Source organism: Accipiter gentilis, chromosome 25 (genome assembly GCF_929443795.1).
Source record: "Accipiter gentilis chromosome 25, bAccGen1.1, whole genome shotgun sequence".
NCBI lineage: Eukaryota > Metazoa > Chordata > Aves > Accipitriformes > Accipitridae > Astur > Astur gentilis.
In genome coordinates this window covers 12,547,540-12,562,598 of record NC_064904.1, presented here as the reverse complement: position 1 = coordinate 12,562,598, position 15,059 = coordinate 12,547,540, and the positions used below count along the sequence as shown (strand labels likewise).

Here is a 15,059-nt window from a genome sequence, read left to right as displayed (position 1 = left end):
CTTGATCTTGAATAAGCTAATCTGATGTTACATTTTACCTTTTCAAATTAAAACTTACAATCCCAGTGTAGAAATAAACCATGATAAGTTTGCAAAGCTAATTAAAAAGAAATTCTAATCTATTCATATACTCCAGGTTTATTGTTCCAGGAGCTGACAGCATGTAATTACCAGACTGACATAGTAATTAACTGTAACGAATTTGGGAGCTCACCAAGCTTGACATGACCAAAGCAAAATATGCAACCATCTGCACCATTCACAACAGACTGGATTACTTCTGCTACTGTTCCAGAGCATACCTCAGCCTGAAAGAAAGATTGGAGACAAATAAGTAAAAGAGCATATACTGCTATGGTTTTTACTATTCTTCTGTAATGAAATGAATGACTCAATATTTTTGAGGCGCAATATTCTCCCCATTTTTATGGCATCAGTCCTATTATTTTAGTAACTATGCTATCTTAAAAAATAATAAAATATGTTACTACAGCCTAAAATAGTTTTCAATTCTATTAAACCAATTCTCTTGGAATATTGATTCTATGACTAATGTAGCAAACTGAATGCTATCCAACCAGGCTTCCTGCTGGTATAATAGCTTAGCCAAGGCTATTCAGCAATAGTAGCAACTCCACTGAAATTAAGCTACTCAAGAGTGCTCACAGGAATTAGAAAGACATTCATACTGGAGAAAATGCATTAAGATCCCTGAATAAGATTTCATAGTATCACATTTTCCTCTTCCAGGGGAAACATCATCATCAATAAAGAGAACTTTCAAAAATGTTTGAGTGTACTAAAACCAGTTTATCCACATCAGTGAAGGTTTCAAATATACAATAAGATGATCTATTAAATACAGCAACTGGGGGCAGGGGAGAGGGTTGGTGTAAATATGTAACTACAGTGAAATGATAAGGCTCTGTTTGCAGGTGCATGGCAGTAAGCTTGCCTCAAGCAACAACACCTGCACAGACGTGGCTGCACTGGCCAACATCACCCAGAAACACCACAAACAGGCCACCCCACGGGCCCACCACAAGGACCTGCAAGAGCCTAGCCAAACCAGGAGTCAACAACTTGAAGGACTAGTGCCAAAACCAGCAGAGAAGCAGGCTGTGACCGGCCACCTTGCAGCAGGGCTGGCAACACAAGTAAGAAAATGCCACTTCCAGTTCCGGACTAATATTGAGATCACTGTTGCATATTTCTACACAAAGACGCCATCTGAGCTTATGCAGGATCTTAAAAACAGCCTCCTGATGTTGTTACCATTGCTTTAGGCACTGATGTGTGTACATCTTTAGTACTTGGCTGGAACTTGGACCTAATAGATATTTTCGTATCTCTCATTTGGGACCCCAAAAATTAAACAAAATCCTAGGAGGAGATCTGAGGGTGGGATTCTGAACTAGATCTTGTCATGTTTTCTCAACATTAATATACCGTTTTGACCTTGGATGTTTTGTGGTGTATTTTTCACCCTAATTTTTTTCAGCACTTCAAATGCTGCTGAATTTGTTCTTCTTTTTAAAACTGTTCTAGGATTTTTTTTTCTTAACTGAAGATTTTTCCCAGAAGGAAATTTCAGGTGTCCATGAGTCCATGTCCTTCCCCGAATATACTGCAGCCCACAATCCTCTCAAATACCAGCCATCCTGTCTGTGTAGCAAGCTTCAGGTCTGAGGCTACTACTGCACAAATATACCCTTTTGCAGGCCAAAAAAAAGGCATGCACCATCATCAGCACAACCATCAAGATAAAATAATCAGTCAAAACCACAGTATAAACAAACTGGAAAAGGCGAGGAAAATATAAAAGCTGCCTAACTGTTTCAGTATAGCAATCCCACAGGGATAGCTGTATCTTTTCTCCTAACAACAGCATTTAGTTTAACATTAAACACATGTTCATTTCCCATTGAAAGCAGTGGGGAAGGACTTTATTTCAGTGACATCAAATGGGTTAAAACCTAACTGGATGGAAAAGTGCATTTCAAATTGGCTGTGTGTCTTTCTCTAACAAGAGAAAATGCAGGAAGATAATTTAGCCGGTAAATCCATCTCCCCAGCTATTATTCCTTAATTTTACATCTTGACTAAACTGAAAATGTAAGAATTTACCCACTTGTCTATTAATTACCATGTATTTTCCAGGCATTAAGGCAACTCATTCAAATAAAATTCCCCAGAAACAGAAAGAACTCTTCAGGCAATCAAATGCAGTGGCCATGAGAAGACTCAGGAGGTTTCTGTGAGTGACTTCAGTACCTGCGAAGCATCCTGGGGGAAAACCGCATCAAAGGCAAACATCTTTGGGACAGCAACAATGCCTCTTCTGTGACCTGCATTGGAAGGCCCACTTGCCGCTGGATCATAAAACGTGATTTGCTTTTTTCGTGGGTCTACCTTTAGGAAGGACATGGATTCAGATGTTTCATGTGCTCCTTGAAAGGGACAAATCCTTACCATCACTTTCACCTGCAAGAAGAAAGCAACAACTTGAGTTCCCAGCTACAGATAAGCACATGCAAAGCATTCCTCCCAAACCCACTCCCCTTCCCATGACACATTCATTTGTAATATTCAGGTGTGTCAGAACAACCGTGGGACAAAACCAGAGCCAGATTTTCCAGCCTGGTTTCCACCCTGGGGTCTTCACTGAACTAGCTTTTAAAGGTGCACTTTGTCCCTTCAGTTGACTCTGTTCCAGTTTTACCATTTCAATTTATAAATGTCTGATCTGCAGGTAGGTGTAATACCATGCCTAAAGAAAAGGAAACACTAGTCTTCTACCTTTCAAGTACTCAATGTGACTGCAAGCACAAACCAATCCACTCTGAAAATCAGTCTGAATAACAAAAGTCTCAGACACCTAGCGCATTCAAACTGAACTAAATCTAGAAACTTTCAATTCCTTATCAAATTCTTCTAATAAAAAGGTGCTTCTCTTGTAGCTTTCCCAGGCAGATGCCTTTACGCTGTCATTGCTAGGCTCTTTGGTGGTTAGTTGCAGATTTAATGGGAAAGAAGGGAAGGAAAAAACCCCCATCAAAATGTCAAAAAGCTTGAGAAGAAACCACTCACAAAGTACATCTCTACTGCAGCATTGCAAATGCTGATTTCCTACACATGGCATTTTAAGACAGCATTGTTAGAGAGCTCAGACATGTTGGCTGTGATTTCCAAAGCAGCTTATGGGTGCTAAGTGACTGGGTCTCACGAAAGTTCAGCAAAGGCTGCACACCTGCCTCTTTTAAGCTTCCCAGAAATCATACTTTTACTTTGAAAAACTGTGAAATACTGCCTCAAACCCGCTTACGACCATTTATCCTTATGAAATGCTCCCAGGTCAGAACCAGCGTGTTTTATACACCTTGCACTGAAGTAAATGACTATTACAGGCACAACTTCAACTCTGCACTGCCCAGCAGATCAAACTTAAAAAGAAAGCAATGCTCAGCCAAAGTGACTTTCCATGGCCAGTGTGAAATGTTTCAACAACAAGCTGAACAACAAACAGTATTACCTCCTTATCCAACTAGCAGACAACTTTCACAGCACCAGTGTTAACCACCTACTTTCACTGGGTGAAGAGCCTCCTTCTGCAACGCAACTGCTGACCCACAAAACACCCACTTCTTTTACAGCACTTGCGCCTGATTTGGAAGGGGAGTGACAGATAGCAACCCCTCTGCTGCAAATCTGCCAGGTGAACCCTCCAAAGACAGAGCACACGGTCGCTTGCTGATGAGGCAGCGCTCGGCACTGGTGAGGCTGCACCTTGAATACTGTGTGTTCAGTTTTGGGCCCCTCGCTACAAGAAAGACATTGAGGTGCTGGAGCGTGTCCAGAGAAGGGCAACGAAGCTGGTGAAGGGTCTAGAGCACAAGTCTTATGAGGAGCGGCTGAGGGAACTGGGGTTGTTCAGCCTGGAGAAGAGGAGGCTGAGGGGAGACCTTATCGCTCTCTACAACTGCCTGCAAGGAGGTTGTAGTGAGGTGGGTGTTGGTTTCTTCTCCCCAGTAACAAGTGATAGCATGAGAAGAAATGGCCTTAAGTTGTGCCAGGGGAGGTTTAGATTGGATATTAGGAAAAAATTCTTCACCGAAAGGGTTGTCAAGCACTGGAACAGGCTGCCCAGGAAAGTGGTTGAGGCACCATCCCTGGAGGTATTTAAAAGACATGTAGATGTGGCATTTAGGGACATGGTTTAGAGGCGGACTTGGCAACGCTATGTTAACAGTTGGACTCAATGATCTTAAAGGTCCTTTCCAACCAAAATGATTCTGATTCTATGAGTCAGGCCCACCTCTAGCCCTGAGCTGGGTGTTGCATGGGGAAGCTGGGTTGGAAAACATGCATCTCTGATAAAGAATGATCCTCCTCTTCAGTAACTTTTTGTTGCTAAATTTAACCTTAAATCTGCCAGAACACTTTGACTCCTACTTACTATGTTCTGAGAACATTATGTCAATAAAATGGTGTGTACTTACTACACTGACACATTCTTTGTGTGTTTACAAAAAAATGCACTTTGCAGTCAGCATCTCCCCATCACTCCTGTATCCAGAGAAATAATGGCAAAGGAAGAACCAAAATTGAAAAACTGCTTCAGCAAAGCACAACATGGGAAATGCAGGCAATGAACAGAGACCAGAACAAGCTCAGCCACCCTCTAGGACTCCCCTTCATATCAGGTAAGATGAAAAGGTGACGGTATCCACACCTGCACCCAGTGGGTGCAGTGAAATGTAGTGCCCAAGTCAGGATGATCCACAGCAGATGGCTGGCTGCAGCAGTAAGCACCGTGCTGAACTGTCCCTGCCTTTATCAACTCGGGAGGGTGGGTAGTTTGAAGATTTCGTTTAGGTCCTCAACTGTTTCATTTTTCCAGCTCTTCGTTTCTATAGGGGCTAAGCTGCACACAGACATCCCTGCACAATTAGTCAAGCATCCTCACAGAAAATATCTTCCACAAAGAGGCTATAAAAGCTTTTCCCCAACATTTTTTCCAAACAAAGAGGTGAAGAAAAAACTGACCTCTCCAGTAAACACTGCAGGAGGCTCTACCAAAGGTAGCAGCAAATTCTTCCACCTATTGACTTCAAGCAGTCCCTTGATTTCAACACTTTTCTTTTCTTTCCCCTTTCATAGTGATATGAATATGAAAATACAGTCCCAGAAAATAAGCGAACCTTAGAATAAATGAAACAGCTGCTTCAAAACAAAGTGCATCAGAGGTGACACATTCAAGGCTGTTTCCCCATAAAAGCTCCATGAAGCCAGCTTTGTGTATTAGCCTGCTAGCTCAACCTTGACATGCTACCAAGGTGCTCAGAAAAATAACCTCCCTCAGGGAAAAAAAAAAACAAAAACAAAAACAAAAACCCACCTAAATATATATATATATACACACACATAAAAAAAAAAAGTACAAATGCCCACTTCAGGATCACTTGATTAAAATGAATTTTAAAATATATGCTGTTTTCAAAGCACTCCTCTAAACAGTCCTTTATGTTCTCTCTTCCACCTATTATTAGATTATAGCAGCCAGAGCTTGGATAAGAGGAAAATTGGTTTACTCGTGACCTAAACAGCAAGTTACTCCACCAGAGCATTGCTCCCCCTAACACAAAGATGGCTTCACCCCCAGAAAAACCTTGTGTATCAAATCAGCTTTTTGAGACCACCTCTCTGAAGCAGAAATATACTAAAATAGCTTCCTACAATAGATCAGATCCAAAAATTAACAGGCCTCAAGGGTCACCTTCATTTTTACAGTGGAAGGGAAGTTTCAAGACAAATGGGAGGGGGAAGAGAAAAGCATCTTCTCCTGGGTCTCTTTATCTAGTTCTCATACAAAAGGCACGCTCACCTGTAGAGATAGCAATGTGCAGTGCTGGAAATCATCCAGATACAAGGGCTTGCAGTGAGGGGAGGATTCAAGAAAACATGGGAACCTGTAAATCTTGACAAAACTTTGGCCCATAACTAGGGAGCAAAGCAGCAATACTCGCACTACACTCTAATGCTTTTATTTGTTTATGAAAATGAATTACTAGGATTAAGTGCAATCACATATGTTTCAGGCCCACTCAGGATCACACCCTCTGTGGGCAGTTATTGAACAATACGGCCAGCCTTCTGGTGGTCAGTTCCGACTGCAGCGGTACCAGCTACAGGTAACGCTTGTACAAAGAAACACAAGATAAGGAATTTAGAGGAGAATGAATGAAGAAATGGAAGAATAAGACAGGTCTAAAAGAGTAAGAACGGGGCGGGGGGGGGGGGGGGAGAAGAGAGCTAAAGGAATGGCAATGAGGGACTGTGAGGGTGGGGTGGAGGGAGGGGAAGAGAAAGAGAAAGAACACAAGAAAGGAAAGACAATACAAATATGGTGATTCCAGAAAAGTCATCTCAGACTCAGGGCATCTCTGCCCTGACCACTTTTAGACTCCTTAAGGAGAGTTAAGGTGGCACATCCATCCTGTGATGGGGGTGACCCTTCCTGCTAGAACTGGGGATATTTAGTAACTCCTTTTTTAAACCCCTTTTGTGTATTTCTTCTTCAATGTCACAGAAAGATGCAGAGTAAGGAAGATAATTACAAATGGAAGTTTATCATCATCACGGATACAAGGATTTGTACATAGACATTCATACAGATATTGAATATTGGATAGAGGCTCCATTTTAATCAGGATGTTGATAGAAAAAGAGGATAGGTTTGTATTTGAGTTCAATTTCTTCAAACAAAAATAAAAGAAACACAGACATCACAATACTTGCACATTATTAACATTTTTCTCAGTGCCTGAAGACAGCCTAAATCATGCAAACCACTGAAGTATCTCATTAATTAACTGACTCTAATCTGGTGGATTTTGTACACTGGGGGTTAAAACTCCACTACTGAACTTTCCAAATTCATGTTTCTGCAGGAACCAGGACGTCAGCAGAATTGCCGAAGGAAACCCTATTAAAATCAAAAGTGTTTGGAAAAAGAAGATGCCAAATACATCCTAAATATGCCATTAAAAGATAAAGAATTTAAAAAATAAATAAACAAGCACATAATTTGGAAAAGCCCTAAAAATGGGTGGCATAAGGTCAGAGGCCCGCCCAGCACAACAACGTGTGTAATTTTAACCTTCACTGGCAAGGCTGGGAGAGAGATTCATAGCAATCAAGAATTTTTTTTTTTTTTTTTTTAAGTTTATCTGTCTGTCAGCCTACAGTGGAAGTCAGGGAAAAGAAAGACTACAAAAGTAAACATCTGCAAGCTAGAATTCCTTTGCTCCAGCTATGTAATGGCAAACCCAGTGGATGGATGCTGAAACATAAAACCAAAAATCATACCACAATTTTATGCACACGTAAAGTATTTAAAGGGAGTTAAACTGGAAAAGGGCAGATTTCTGGGAAAAAAAGAGAGGAGGAAAAAAAAGTCCCCTGTGTAGAGGACAATGGCTATGTGGAGGACACTGGGGCTAAACCCATACAGTTTTAGAAACACCTGATGACACCAGTAGAGAACCACAGATCCATATAGTACACTCAAATTTCAGTAATTTGTTGGAGCCCTGAGCCAAAACTCTAGACCTTGACATCTTTGACCCTTAAGAAAGTCAAACCTAGATGCATATTTAACAATTCTGACCTAAACACTGCAATATCTCAGAAACTCAGGGCTGTACATCCTGGCTCTTCCTCCTCTTGCAGCCCTCCTCCTCCATTGCTACTGTCTACACCATTTCACACGTAGGTGTCACAAGGAGGGACCTTCTCCCCCATCGCCACACGGCCGTCGCCATTCCCATGCTGTGACCTTCTCCAGTAGCGCCAGCCCGACATGCCCCCTTTGTGCGGACTCGTGATTTCCAGACCTCCCCCTGCATACGGAACCAGCTGCAGTTGAGGAGAACAGGACAGAGGAGTCACAGCAACCAAAATAACGGGCTGGCTTCAGGACTGGTCAAGAGTGCAGAACATCAAGCATATGTCAGTGCCAGAAAGCAGGTTTGGAAAAAGTAAGATGACAGACCAAAAAGCCGTGAAACCCAAATTTCAAAGCAACTCTCTGACAGCAAGATGTGAATGTGAGACTGATGGCCAGAGGCAAGCTAGCAGTTTTGTCTACTACAACCCATATATTTTGGATATGCTCAGTTCAATGGAGCTACGGCAAAGTCACACATCAATGAACACAAAATTCCTCCAAGACCAGCGAGGCATGCGTCATCCCAGAAGAAAACACGTCCAAGACTGAATTTGTAGAGAAAAGAGCCAGCGATAACAGAGAGAATGACACAATCCTACACAATTTTAGACAGAAACAGCCAGGAGACTGAGACAGTCAGGTTCACATCGATTATTACCCCGTAACCAAAAGAGATGGAAGGGCTGTCAACTCTGAGACCAGAGAAAGAGGAAGGACTGTCTCACTCTTAAAGAACCAGACGATTTGAATTCTGTTTCTAAGACTATCATGGACCTCTACTGCACGTTTTAGACAACAAATAAAAAAAAATACTACATATATATATATCTCAGAAAGTTGGTCATTCATTTTTCAGTGGACTGAATGGTAGCAAATACTCTATGTGGTTTAATTTGGGGCAGACATGTAGACAGAGAAGACTCCACTAATTCACTAAGTAATGACTAGACTCCACGGCATTTCGAATGCTGAAGAAATTAAGACCCTGACCCAGCCAAGTATGTTAGCACAGGCATAACTGGAACATATGGTACCTCCTTTGAAATCAATGGATGTGCAGTGTTCATATGTTTATAGTGATGGTTTGTTAAGCATTTGATGCTTATAGAGTTGTCCAGTTTCAAATTAGACAGAATGAGAAGGAAAAAATAGAAGGAATGAATTAAAAAGCATGTACAATTTTAAAATACATGTGCTCAAGCCTTTTTTACTAAAATAAGCTCTGACTTTATTTGTCTGTATTTTGGGAAAGTGCTGGCACTACACTGGAATCCATTCTAAAAATGCTGGTCATATTCTGCATTACAGCAGCATCATAATCCCTAAATGAACAAGCAATTTGGTCTTTAGCAATAAATGTCATTATATCAAATTTGAACAGACACTAAATATTCCCTGGAAACACACATCCTTGACAGGCATCGTGCAGCCAGGAAGTTAATTTTGTCCAGTGTTCACAAAATGGCGTATAACAGCAGGTTAATTAAATAACTATGTTTAGACATCCACCATTCTGAATTAAGATTTCTCAGCAAGAAATTACAAAGAATTCACATTCAGTTGAATAAAGGCCATTTTCCAATGAAATCACTTATTTTTCAACTACAGTGTAAATCAAATTACAAAAGTCCTAGTTCAGAGCCAATATTTTTCATGGATTTAATTGTAACTGACAGATATATAACCCTTGCTAAATTGGTTTACTGTGGGTAGTTCTTACAAGCCTTTCATATACTGCCGCTACCAATGGATGGCAAATTTATATGCAAAATTGCCGTGCTAGCATAGACCATCTAGCTCCCCTGGGAGAACCTAAAAAAAAAAAAAAAAAAAAAATCACTTCTGTATTGTACTCTATTAAAGAAGAATTGATCCTCTGCTCCCAAAAGACATGAAGAAAACTATTTCATTTTTAAAGGTGAAAACAAAGTAGAAGAATATGTATTTTTATCTAATTTTTCCACGTTTTTGTTTAAGCAGTTCAAGGCATTTCGGCAGGGATCTATGTACCTTGGATGATACAGGACTACGTACACCGATAGAAGAGTACTTCATATGATACATGATTTATATCAGAAATAACACTCTAGTCATTAGGAAACAAGCAGCAATAAAGATGACAAAATTAAGTACCTATTTGTTATCCGTCATCAAACCATCATAAGAACCAGTGAATGGGACATACACCACACTTAAGAAAACCCTACATGATCAGTAAATCATATTAGCAGTACCTTAGCTATGGCTTGGTAAAGCATAAATGAAAGTAAATGTCTAAAACTCATAAATGGAGACCAGTATGTATATACCTGTCCAAGAAACATGTCTGACAATTCAGGTTCTCTTTAAATGCTCCACTTCAATTGTCTCACATAGGAAGATTCTGTCATTCTAACATAAAAAATTGACAGGAACCTTGGCAGAGACAAGCACTTAAAGTTGCTGTTGTAAGTGATGCAGTATTATAAAGAATGAGTTGAATAGAACCCCAGAAAAAACATTTTGCATTAAAAAGGCTTCCTACCATGCTAAAGAAAAATAGCAAATTAGAATGCTACACAGCAGCCACTGTAAAAAGGATGTCTTTTTTAATACCACAATATGATAAATTATCTTAAGTAGCACATTAATGTCAGAAATTGAGCATAATCTAACTTCTTTCCAGTGACAATATTAAATGGCTTTCAGACGTCTTTCCTACTATTCTGACATTAAATTTAATAACACCCAGAGAGACCACAAAAATGATTCAGTTACAAGAATCATACTGTACTGGATCATTGCCTTTTAAGTAGGATTCAGCTAAATGATTTGGACTCTGATGTTTTTGGCACATTCAAGAGAAAGGTATGAAATTTGCTACGTAACATTTATCAGTAGCGGGCAAAATTCCTTTCAGAATCCAGTTTGCATTGGTAGTGGAATTTTCCTTTGTGCATGAGAGTTTGGTTATTGTTGATTATATGAAACACTAGTCCCAGAAAGACCTACAGTTCTAAAATATATATTTTTTTAAGCTTTTCCCTGCTTGGTATTCCTGAATATTGACAAACCCTGAAAGCACCTGTGAGAGTGTAAAGCATTTTGCACCCTTAGTAAAGAAAATTAAGCAAAAGGCTTAATTAAAGATTTGTATCACAGAATAAGTCCACACACTCCTACTGAAATTATTATAAGGGGAAAAATGGGTATTTGTGAAACGTAAAAGAAATTAGTAAGACATTTCTTTCCCACCCTCCAAGACAGTACTTGAAACAATGAGAAATTATAAACAGAAATTGCAAAAGATACATACAGGCTCTCTGCTGTACTAAGTCTCTAACAGCAAATATATTCAACCACAGAAGCCATATAGCAATTTCACCACGGCAGAACTGTATGATATGCATGGAGATGATGATGTGAGATTAAGAACAAACGTAGATCTTGGGCTCAAATAATCAATAACTGAGTTCAAGTGGCCATAATGATCTTTTCACATTCCTGCCTCCTCCGGCAATTCTCACAATGCACAGTTACTTCCTTTGCTATAGTCATGCAGCTTATGATAAGCAAGAATTCAAGCTTCTTCCCTTCCCCAAACATCCACCGAGCTCACAAGTTCAAGACAAGGTCCTATAACCAGTGACAGGACCTGTCCAATTCTAGACACCATAGAAACACCCAAGATAGTCCTGATGCTGCCTCTGCTCAATTCCATCAGTTCTTTAGATTCAGCTGTCCCTTCACCCAGTTCCAAATAACTCTTATTCATGTGTTTAACTTTGAAACCAATAGAAAAGGACTTAATGCATGAGGAAGCTCTCCACTGAATTGGTGCTCTGGCCAAAGGGAGTTTCTTTGGCAGGATAAGCCAATAGTCATGGTAGGGCAGCTTTGAAAGTGCACATGAAATAAGGAAGGTGAAATTCCAGGTATGGATGTTAATTTGTTTGGTGAGGTCTTTTTTCCAAAGGTTTAGGCTTACTGCGTCCAGGTCTGTACCAGCAGCAAAACACACCCTGCTGCTGCTTTTGCCTGCTGCGGTCTTAGGATCCAGCCCTTCCCTCGCTCAGCCACAGCAACAACTCTCCTCTGAGAAGGTAATTTAGGGATAAATACATAGGGGAGGAGGGGAAAACTTTACGTTTCTTCGGTTGTTACCATACTCTATTAAACTTCTTTAAAGATACTACCTCAAGGAAGAAGGCCAGTAAAGAAAAGAACATCAATGAGTGACTGTTATTTAAGCATTATGAGCCTGAAGAGCAATATGTGTTTATATCACATACTGTTAGAGCCCCTCTAAAACTAAAGATGCTTAATCTTCTTGCCTCCTGAACAGTCAATAAGGCATTTCTTCAGAAGCTCAGACTCATGATAACAAACCTAATGCTGTAGCTTCCACAATGGCTGATAGAATGGGTTACAGTCATGCCTGATCTCCTTACAGCTTATTGTTTGTGCATGCGTAGTTAGAGCTCCTTCTCTTACGTACATTACTTTGTGTTAATCAATATGAAAGTTCATCAACCTCTTTATCCACTCAGTAATTTCAGTGTCATGACATCTTTTTCCAAGCCTTCACAGTCAGTTTTAGCTTTGGCTGCTCTGAATACGCAGCTTCACCACCTCATCCAAACCATTTAGGAAGACACCGAACAGCACAGACCTCCCTATGACACCACCACTAACTTTGCTCCAGTGCAAAATCCATGCTCTTGTTTCCTACCACTTATTAAACCACTAGAGAATACATGACAGCTTAGGGGTTCTTTAAAAAAACTAGATCAGGGCACTTGTCAAAAGCTTTTTCAAAATCCAAATACACTCTATCAACCAGACCAACCCTATTCAAATGCTTGCTGACTCTTCCACAGAACGTTAACGTATGTGTTCCACCTGTAAAAGCTTCATCACCTGATCCCTACTATATCACATTAATCCCTGCCTGCTAATTTCTATCTTTCTTATTGTTTCAACCACTTTTCCTGGTTGCCTAGTTTGAGAGTCAGCCTTATGACACTATACTTCTAGATGCCCTCTGGAGCCCTTTCTTCCCTTTTGGCCCCAAAGTGACATGACATTTTCCACATTCTGTTCCCATGTCTCTTATAGTGTATTGAATACCAACTAAAAGACAACCTTGAGCATCAGTGGGGGGAAAAATGTTAAGAATTACCATTGCAGGGGAAACAGAGAAAGCCAATCATATTGGTCATTGTAAATGTTTCAACATGTCCTTCGCTCTAAGCTTTCAGCAGGTTTACAAAAGAAATGTGACTACCTAGAGTGTGTCATTACGGATAATAATTAGTTGTTCCAGTATTCAGGCCTTACTCACTTAAAAGAAATGGTATTTCCATACGGTTGACACATCATTCACCTTTTCAGCTTTTCATAAAGGGAACCACATTGCTCCCATTGAAGTATCTTGGACACTTCATGAGTTTCTAGTTTATTACTCTATTCTTCATACTCTTCTTAAATTTTATCTCTTCAGCCCCTTCACAGTAAGAAACAGCACGTTTCTCTATGGAATCCTGTCCTGCTCTGAAAGAAACCATTTGACAAGAAGGGAATTAAAACTTGTCAAGATCTCTGTGCTTAGAGAAATCACCTCCTTGAGGAGAATAATGACTGGTCCTCTATGGGTTATTCTCAGCTTAGTAAAGTGAAGTTATGCAGAAGTTAGGCAGCCCATCAGCACTGCTGGATTCTTACCTGCACAGCAGAAACCAGCAAGGAACCACTCCTCCACATCATAACTAACCATGAAAGATAAAACAGTTGAGGAAGGAAAAGGCTGCCCCACCAGCTGCTTAACCCACTGTAACCACACAGCAGAAATAGGGTGAGGGACACCGCTGACCTGGGAACGATCACACAAACCAAGGAGAGCACCAGCCAGAGCCACAGATGCTGTGGTAGGAAAAAGCGACTCCAGAATCCGTCACTGATCCTGTCCCCTATGTGTATCTCATACTTACTATTGGACAGGCTGCAAGAAAAAGCCAAGGGAAAAGATAACCAGGAGGAGTTTAAAGTAAAAAGCTGTTAGAAGAGGAGGGACTGAAGCTAACAGAGGACCACAGTGCATCTGCCAGTGTTTGTTGATTGTTCTCTCAATTGCTATGCTACTTAAAGTGTGAGGAAGAAAGGCAATTACTTTATTCCCATCATCCTCATAATGAGATACTAGCTGACTAAATCTTAATCAGCAGAAGCTGGTGAAGAGGAAATTATAATGGAGAATGTTACTGTACCATGGGCTAAATGCTACCAAAAGCTAATTGGCATTGCTCAGAGAAGGTGAAACTATGAGTGTTCAGTACTAAAAGAACACCTATATAGGACTGACACTTCTCCTTTGACCACAAGATCTAAGAATCAGGATACGTCAGATTTTATTTCTCCTGACTCCTAATTTTACAAAAAGCTATAATGCTGGAGATTTTTTTATGGGCAAACACTGTAATTTATAAAGCTGCAAAAGAGGAATGGGTTGAGAGAGAGGTTTAATAGGTATTTCATATTTTAAACTGTGGATCAGTGAAGATGCGTAGTTACTTTCTTTTTTGAGGAGCATTGAAACTAGTAACTAGCACAATCCATCACCATTTGGATGGTCTAGATCTTAACTCAAGAACTAAAGGGCTGATTTCAATTAGCAGAGAGCTCTTATCCTCTCCAGCACAGAACAGGATTCTTTCAAATTGTGGTCAACAAGTACATGGAAAGAAGAACACAGCTGGAACACTGGGCCCAAATAAATAGTATCTTCAATAATGTTTTCAGCTGAGAGCTAAACAACAGAGACGCTTGGTCAACAGCAGCTTTTGAACCATAAAGGCTGGAAATTCTTGGTGTAGAGTGCCAGGCAGGAGAGAAACACCACCCGCATTGCCAGCACGCTACATATATATCCCATGTTGGAGGAGAAGCTCACACAGCTAAGCAGCATAGCAGCTCAAGGTCCTGCCATGCCCCTCGGCATTCTGGTAGAGCTCTTCCCTTTGAAAGCCCTCTGTTGTGCTCACTAACGAAGAAAAGTAGGTAGACCTACTAGGCATATAATCTCCCGCCATCTGGGATCATGCACTTGATTGTTATTAGACTTCGTTGATCTGTTTGAAGATACCAGATAAACCAGAGCTTTCCACGAGGTGCAAGTCGTGCCAGTAAGCTCCACCAGCCACCCTCAAAGCGTAGGAAAAAGGTTAAAGCCTCTTGGGTACACATAGCTGCAGGCACACAAGTGTAATGAAGTGCAAAGACAGTTTTATTGAGCTGCAGGCACAAGGAGATACAAGCGTGCTTTAAAGGTCTTCCTAAGGCAAAGAGACTCAGA

The 15,059-nt window shown here is 40.5% G+C and overlaps 1 protein-coding gene across 5 annotated transcripts in view; it reads right to left on the bottom strand.

The window, feature by feature from the left end:
* KIF26A (kinesin family member 26A) overlaps window positions 1-15,059 on the bottom strand; it is a 102,448-nt gene that overhangs the window by 13,960 nt on the left and 73,429 nt on the right. For all 5 annotated transcript variants that reach the window (XM_049828342.1, XM_049828340.1, XM_049828341.1 and 2 more), the window contains 2 exons: window positions 2,275-2,484; window positions 215-308 (listed from right to left, as the gene is read on the bottom strand). In XM_049828342.1, coding sequence (XP_049684299.1) covers window positions 215-308; window positions 2,275-2,484 — 304 coding nt within the window. The remainder of the gene's footprint in view (window positions 1-214; window positions 309-2,274; window positions 2,485-15,059) is intronic.